At 45.5% G+C, this 7,958-nt stretch overlaps 1 protein-coding gene across 5 annotated transcripts in view; it reads right to left on the reverse strand.

Moving 5' to 3' along the window:
* Positions 1-530: 530 nt before the first annotated feature.
* The window catches only part of EEFSEC (eukaryotic elongation factor, selenocysteine-tRNA specific), a 55,767-nt gene continuing 48,339 nt past the window's right edge, over positions 531-7,958 (reverse strand). For 4 of the 5 annotated variants that reach the window (XM_085864213.1, XM_085864212.1, XM_085864215.1 and 1 more), the window contains exons 9-10: positions 5,871-5,994; positions 531-3,963 (exon numbers count right to left, since the gene is read on the reverse strand). In XM_085864213.1, coding sequence (XP_085720339.1) covers positions 3,822-3,963; positions 5,871-5,994 — 266 coding nt within the window. In that variant the 3' untranslated portion in view covers positions 531-3,821. The remainder of the gene's footprint in view (positions 3,964-5,870; positions 5,995-7,958) is intronic. The other variant, XM_085864216.1, reaches the window with a different exon arrangement.

A 7,958-nucleotide genomic window follows, 5' to 3' on the forward strand; every position in this document is an offset into this window, starting at 1 on the left:
TGGCCAAGGATCTCCTCATGAAGGATACAATGAAACAAGGCCATTAATTATCTTCAAAAGGAGTGTTCTAATTAATCCAAACAACCAATTTTCACTCTTGCACTTCCTTATAGTTTTCTTAGTGTGCATGCAAAGTTTCAGGCTGCTAGGTTTAATGGTTTTGGAGTTATGGAGGATGCACCTACGCACGCACAGTCATTTATTAGTATAGATGAAGCCAAAGGAAGTGTGGCAGGCTCATTTGAGTGGGGGTTGTGGGCATCTACTCGGTGCAGGAGAGGACGGAATAACCCGAAACATGTCTTTGTGGGTTGTACCCCATCCCTGGGTGAGATGCCTCTTGGATAACATTATAATATCCTCGTGCCCCATGTACTGTCGGGAGTGGTCGGGTCTAATTATTATTTTTTTTTTTTTTGCAGTATTCACAAAGCTCTCGGTTTGTCCTTTTCATTGTCAGACACCTGGTAGTCCAGTTTCTCGATTATACACTTCATCAATTACATTTAACTTATCATTTACCAAGGATGCAATTTTGGGTTCATTTATTGACAAAAAACGACTTACAAAAAAAAAATACAATTCAATTTTTTTTTTAAGTTCATTTTAACTGAATTAATCAATCGTTAACACATTTGAAAGCAAAATGGGTACACCAGATAGGGAAAAGGAAAAAGGACATGCCCATCTTTCAATCGCAATAATTAAGGAGCAGTCAAAGTTAACTTTCCTCCATGTTATTTCATCTGGTAGAAAAAGGAACGAGGGAGGAAGGATGGGGGTGAAGACTATATTTAATCTGCTCAATGTCAGTGGACAGTTCATGGGTTCTAAAACTAATACATATTACTCTCACCATTGCATCTCCAACCTCCAATGTCTTTGTTGCCTGAAAACATGCACGTCGTGCACGAGAAAGCATGGACACCAAAATGAGATGCCATGGGACTGTGAGTGGTGCGTAATTCGAAGCACCATTCACCTTTGACTAAAGTTTCAGGTTTATTTATGAATAGTTCTTGAAGAATTCTCTAAAGGTCATTGAGGAGCTCGTAGGGCAATAACAATCCATCCATCAGGACCATACTCTGTGCAGAGCGTTGGTGCTACCTAAGCCATCTCCTTGGCTAATGGGTACAATCCTGGATGGGTCGCCACTCCGACACAGGATACCAGCAAGCTGGCACTCATTTTGCCGACCTCAGAAGGATGACAAGCAGAGTCAATCCCACCTGGTATTAATTCAACAGCTGAGTGGGATTTGAACTCAGAATCCTAGGATTCCAAGCCCACCAACAATGACAATGGGCGGGATATCATTGTTGCTTTACAGGATACAAAAGGGCTTCGGAAGACAATGATCACAGCGTTATAAGCCACCTCCTCTGAGAAAATGTCAAACAGGTCAATAGGTCAGTATTATATCCCTTTGTGAGGCACATTCATTTCCCTTATGAGTGAATTTAGCAGAATGAAGTTCATTTCTGCAAACTGGGACTGGATAATTTTATAGCTGCTTCTTCGATGCCACAATTATTCCCATGTTATTGTGGGGTTGGCCAGGGAAGGTTTTTTGGCCCAAATCTTTCACGAACAGGCTGGCCAGAGCTGATGCTCGGGTAATATTGTTACGGATTTGGAAACCTTGTGCACACAAGCAGCCAGAGTCCCCGTAGTTCAGTTATTTTGATAAGTATGTGTTAATAGTTAGAATCCTTCCTTCTGTCTACTGGAAATTTCATGTGTGCGCTACGAGTTATTTTCCAGTTAGCTTTTTTTTTTACATCTTCAACATCACCAACTACAACAACAACGCCATCACCCACGTACATCGTGTCACGTACAGGGGTGAGGTCCCCTCCGCCCACCGTGAGCTCGTCCAATCAACGGCGGCCACGAGTCGTCCGACAAACCCCCAGCCAATCAGGAGGCGAGTGGCAAGGAGAAGAGGCCCCTCCCACCAAAAGAGGAGTAGAATGGTTGTGAGGAGCAGTTTGTGAGAGACCAGGTGATCGTGGCAACGGCAGAGTGGTTGTGAGAGACGAGAGGACGGCAGACAGGAGGATCGTGGAGATTCTGAGCAGTCTGTCGTCGTGGCAGACGGTCGTATGTGGTGGTTGGAGTGGTCTGAGACAGTGGTGGTCGTGGTTGAGCGGTCTCGTTTGTGGGCCGTGGACTTCGGTCGTGGGTTCGAGTCCCACCAGTGGTTCGGGTCAGTGTGACCGCACGAGGTGGGACAGGTACCCGGCTAGGCTCTGGTCCCCCAGCTCGCCTTTCTCTCCTGGGCTGAGGACCGACTAAAGACCCACGGGTCCATTTCGTGTGTGTGTGTGTGTGTGTGTGTGTGTGTGTGTGTGTGTGTGTGTGTGTGTGTGTGTGTGTGTGTGTGTGTGTGTGTCCGTGGGCCCCAGTCTGATAAGTAGAATTGTGTAAGTGCTTTCCATTGCTTGTGCATTGCCTGCCTTTTATTCGTGATAACTCTGCTCTGTGTGCTCCCCACCCCGATTATTATTGTAAAATAACCCCCCCCATGTTAAATGTACCAGCCCGTTTTCTGTGCTTTCCTCCATTGGCCTAGCATGGTGCGTATTGTGAATTAGTAAGGCTGTTTGGGCCGGTAAGTTGTCATTGGGACCGGCGCGGCTCTGGTAACTCCACTCGGTTACGCCGGATCCGAGTCGGTAGCTGCGACTCGGTCGGAACAGAGTCCGATATCCTCGGTCCGGCCGAGGGTGTGGTTTTCCGTGGTAGTTGGACGACGTGGGTACTTAGGTATATTGAAATTAGGCAAGTAACCCTACCCTACCACATACCGTCGAAGTATTGGAGACCACGGTCTGCTAAGGGACCCGTGACCTTCGGAGTTGTCAGAGAGTCATGACCTAAATTCCAGGTGTTTGGTGGGAGACGACTCCACTGCTCCACAGAGTGGTCGTTTATCGCCACCGAACCCTGGCCCACAACAATATTACACGTGAAGAGTTAATGGAAATGCTTCTCAGACAGGTTTCTAAATTCCAAGACAGCATTTTAGGGAATGAATATCACATTTAATTCCTCGCTTGTATATTTGGATGTTTTGAACATAAAGTTCTCAATGATACTACGAGACAGCATAGGAATTTTTTGTTCCGTCATGTAGCCTTTCAAATGTGGGAATTGATGTAATAATCACAAAACTCATTTTAAGAGGAGACTATCACGAGTGTCACATGACATGGACAATAAGAGGACATCTTTGGAGGAGGGTTGGGCAAGACTCATTTCAGGCTGAAGTACAGAGCAAAAAAAAATCGATTATCAACCCGACCGCTCCCTTCCTCCCTCATCCCCACAGATAAAGGTTCACATTCTGTTCGCCAATTACCACAACTACCTGCAGTCAAACAACCCTTAACAACCATGGAAACATCAGGACAACTTCCTTTTCACAACTTGGAAGTAACCCCTTTTAAAACACCCCAAATTGTTCAAAAAAAAATTTAAAAAACGAATTTCAATATTTACGTCTTTCTCGTGATGCAAACACATCTTGAAAACAAACCTCAGCATCTCGATTTGGCAAAAATGTTTTTAAAAATTTAATTGAAAAGAAGAAAATCCCCAGGTGCTGAGATAGGCTTACAGGCCTGTTCTGCTCGACATCTGTGACTCAATAGCTCAGATTTCAAAACAGTGGTGTTTTGCAAATTTCAAGCAAATCACAACAAACTGGAAATGTATAACAAATACGAGCTTTTACCACCACCAATATCAGGGTAGAGGAAAACAACAACAGCAAAACAACTTGCCGTCAAGACTGCACCATCTGCTTTTTGGGATCAAAAATGTATCGCCTGAATGCGAGAGTTACGGTGATGGAGGCACGAGGCCCTTTCGGTTCTTCTCCAGCATTCTTCACTTTGCCTTTCTTTTTCAAAGCACAGCCACTGAGCATGGACACCGTCTCCGCTGCGAGTCCATCTACGGGAAAGGGTGGTGCAGATTGTGATGAAATAGTGGTGGAAAGCACATGTCTAGTGTGGTGACATCTTCAGAACTGTTCAAAGAGTTAATCATTTCAATGACTAATAAAAACAAATGTCACAATTCGGAAAACCATCACCATCGGAAAATAAATATGAAACACCACAACGAAAGACGAATGAATAAATGAGATTCCTAGGCTTGGACGATGCTCTTTGTCAGTCACAGGAAGCCGATGTGGTTGCACATGATGTTCCAGCAGTCACAGAAACAGGTGTGACTCATTATCCCGCAAAAATAGGTGTGTACTGTATACATGTACATTGCCCTCTATAAGTATTAGAACGGTTTAGTCAAATGTGTTATTATTGCTGTAGACTCAAGAAATTTGGATTTGAGATCAAAAGATGAATATGAGGCAAGAGTACAGGAGGTCAGCTACTATCTCTTGGATTTTATCACCACCCACCCAAAGAGTTTGAAGGCATTTTCTTGGACATAGGAAGCCAAAATGTTTCTGTACACTTCCAAATTCATCATTAATTACATCAATAAAGATGAGTGAGCCAGTTCCAGAGGCAGCCATGCAAGCCCAAGCCATGACACAACCTCCACCATGCTTCACAGATGAGGTAGTATGCTTTGGATCATATGCAGTTCCTTTCTTTCTCCACACTTTTGCGTTTTCTTCGCTTTGGTAAAGGTATATTTTGGTCTCATGTGTCCATACAAACTTTGTTCCAGAATGCTCCTGGCTCACCTCTGTTCTTCTTGGCAAATTTAATCTGGCCTTTCTATTTTTGATGCTGATGAGAGGTTTGGGTCTTGCGGTGTAGCCTTTGTAATTCTGTTATCGAAGTCTTCTGTGAATGGCAGATTGTGATTCTTTCACCCCTGCATTCTGGAGGTTGTTGATGATGTCACTGAGAGTTGTTTTAGGGGTTTTCTTCACAGCTCTGATGATTTTTAGCTCACCTGGAACGTAATTCCAGGGAACTTAAGCGATGGCGCATTGTCCGTCTGTCCGTCTACAAATACTTGCAACTTCTTCTCTGAAACTACACAAAAGATTTTGAAGAAACGTTACCACAACGTTCATCACCGTGCATGTACCAAAGTTTGTTCATGACATTTAAATAAATGAATAAATAAAACGGGCCCTGGAGGGTCTACGGGGGGTTGCCCCCCAAAATAGATATTTGCTTTCTTCTCAGAAGCTACACACACAATTCCGATGAAACTTGACCACAACCTTCATCACCCGTAATGCACCAAAGTTTGTTCATGCTATTTAAGAAATAAAATAAATAATCTGGGGTTGAAGGGGATTTACAGGGGTGGGGGTAGGGGTGGTTGCCACCCAAATAGGTATTTGTTATCGCATTGGTTAATTTTGTTGATTCCGTTTCACGTTGACTTCCTCCTCGGTTTCATTATTCTACCAGGTGAGCGCCCAGGGTTATTGCCCCTACGTTTGTCATCAAGTGCAGTTTTTCTTGGCCGACATGGCCATTGTCTATTGCTAAGTGCACTCGTAGTTTCCTTTCTTTTTAAAGATATTCCAAATTGTTGTATTTGCTGTGCCCAATTTTTGTGCTATGGTTCTAATTGAATTATTCTGTCCTTTCAGCTTCCAAATTGCATGCTTTTCTTTCATTTTATTGATTTTTTTGATGTTGAAGGCTCCAGTTACAGACTGAGTCCTCTTTGAGGCCAGGCCTTAAACAAAAGAACTGCATAGATAGAAAAGTGAAGAACGAGAGAAGAGTTGAAGAGTTTTTGAGGAAGTAAAAAAGCTGCTTTTTGAAAAGGGGAAGGTCATAAGTGTTTGGGAAGACGTGAGAAGGAAAAGAGTTCCAGAGTTTAGCAGTGGAGGGGAAGAAACAAACATCGTAAGGGCCCACCCTTGAGTTTCCAATGGCCACACAATAATCATGTGATGTCGTGGCTTGTCGAGTATTCCTTGGTCTCGCTTATGGTGGAGGTACACAAGCAGCAAGTTCTTGCGAGCAGAAACCAAAGTAATATCTGTAGAAAAGAGAAAGAGAGCCGACTTTGCGGCATAATTTGAGCGAGTCGAGTTTTGAGATCACATTGGTAGGAGTTGACAAGTCGAATAACTTTGGATTCAATTCTGTCCAGTAAGTATGAGGAGCTGGAACCTCCCCAGATGTGAGAGCAGTACTCCATACAAGGACAAATCAATCCTTTATCTAGTTGGAGAAAGTATTGTTGCGAATTCGCGCCCGCCGGCGTGCGATCGGCCGCTCGATTCGAATGGCAGCCGCCTCGCCCACCGGAACGGACAATTCAGTCGTGACCCTCTCGGAACAACGCCGGAAGCTAGTCACTGGTGGGGGTTTAACCTCACCACGATCGTGCCAATTGCCCACCCGCACAGGATAGGGTTGCTCGCCAAATTCGATCTACCTAAGTACCTGCGCGAATGGTCGACCGGGCGATCGTACCACGCCAAAGGCCGACTCCGGACACAAACCGCTTAAGCGGTCCGTTCCGTGCTACAGTGATAACCGAGCGGTGTTATCGTTGGCCTTGACGGTTCCGATTAATTACCGGGATGTTGAACCCACTACGAACCCCTTACGTGATGCAAGATGGAGAGTCAAACAAAGGAAAGGACGCAGCAAAACGGGGAACAAGTTCACACAATGAATGCACTTTATACACACACGCACACGCACACGCGCACGCGCACACACACACACACACACACACACACACACACACACACACACACACACACACACACACACACACACACACAAGCACGTATCCACAGCAAAAGAAAAATGCACATAAAAAGCAAAGAAAGAGTTTATACCGAATACGCGTACACACGGCAACACTTAAAACAATACTACTTTAAGGACAGGCGCCACCCACAGTCATTCACACAAACCCAAAGGAAAAGAGAAAGTTGCGACTTCCCTGCACGCGTCGTCCGGCATCGCGTCCTTGGCCTCGAATCCGAGCCTCCCCCCGATGTGATCTGCGACTTGAACCTCGCGCCGGCACGTGTAGCCGCTCCGCGCCACGAACGGGGCTTCCGGCACCTGGCAGAAGGCTCGCCCTCTCCCGCTGTAGACGGCGACAGGGCCCAGGACGAGGATGCGTCGACTCGACTCCCTCCAGCTGGACTCGTAGAACTCTCTGAAGAACTCGTGGACGAACTAACCACCAACAGCAACAACCACACGCAGACGAGCGAAGCGGAAGAGGAGGAGGAAGCGAGTGGAGGAAGAGTGAGAGGAAGAGAGAGAGAACGCGCCCCGCCCGTGTCCGTCTTATAGCGCGGGGCTCTGCCCTTCACTCCACCCCGTTTTCGGCTCCACCCTCCTTCGAGGAGGTTCTCGAAAAGGGGCGTTCCCTCACCCCGACCCCCTCACGCTGTCCATCCACCAATCGGCGGCGAGCTGCCCTTCCCCCTTCCCTCACACCAAGCATGGGGAAAAATGGCGGGAAAAGCTCACGAGCATCGTTGGCAGTTTTTGTTTGTTTGAAATAAAAGATAGAGAAAGAAAAACGACTAACTGGAGGATAGCAGCCTGAATGGAGCACCTAAATTCTCTTTATACAACGGGTTTGGGCTAACTGCACAAGTACTTACAGAGATATTTCACCTGAGGGCCCTTTATGGTGTAATGCGAATTTCCACAGCCGTAACAGCATTCAGAGGAGAATAATCTTCGACATCTGAACTGGACTCTTAATTTCTTTGAGGTAGACTTAGCTATTTGTGTAATGTGTGGATTCCAGGATAAATTTGATGTTTGAGTGATACCTAGTAGGTTTATTGTATCACATGGTATAATTGGGGAGCTTTCAAAGGAGATTGGAGAGTTGAGAGGAGTTTTAGAGAGGGAGATGGGAAGAAATTGAGTTTTAGAAACATTAAACTTAATTTGTTTACATTTGCCCCACTGGGAGATCTTATCCAACTCCTAATTTAAAGAGGTCGCTGTGATGAAACG

This window comes from Eptatretus burgeri, chromosome 18, assembly GCF_056783735.1.
Source record: "Eptatretus burgeri isolate ZD-2024b chromosome 18, Ebu_testis_v1, whole genome shotgun sequence".
NCBI lineage: Eukaryota > Metazoa > Chordata > Myxini > Myxiniformes > Myxinidae > Eptatretus > Eptatretus burgeri.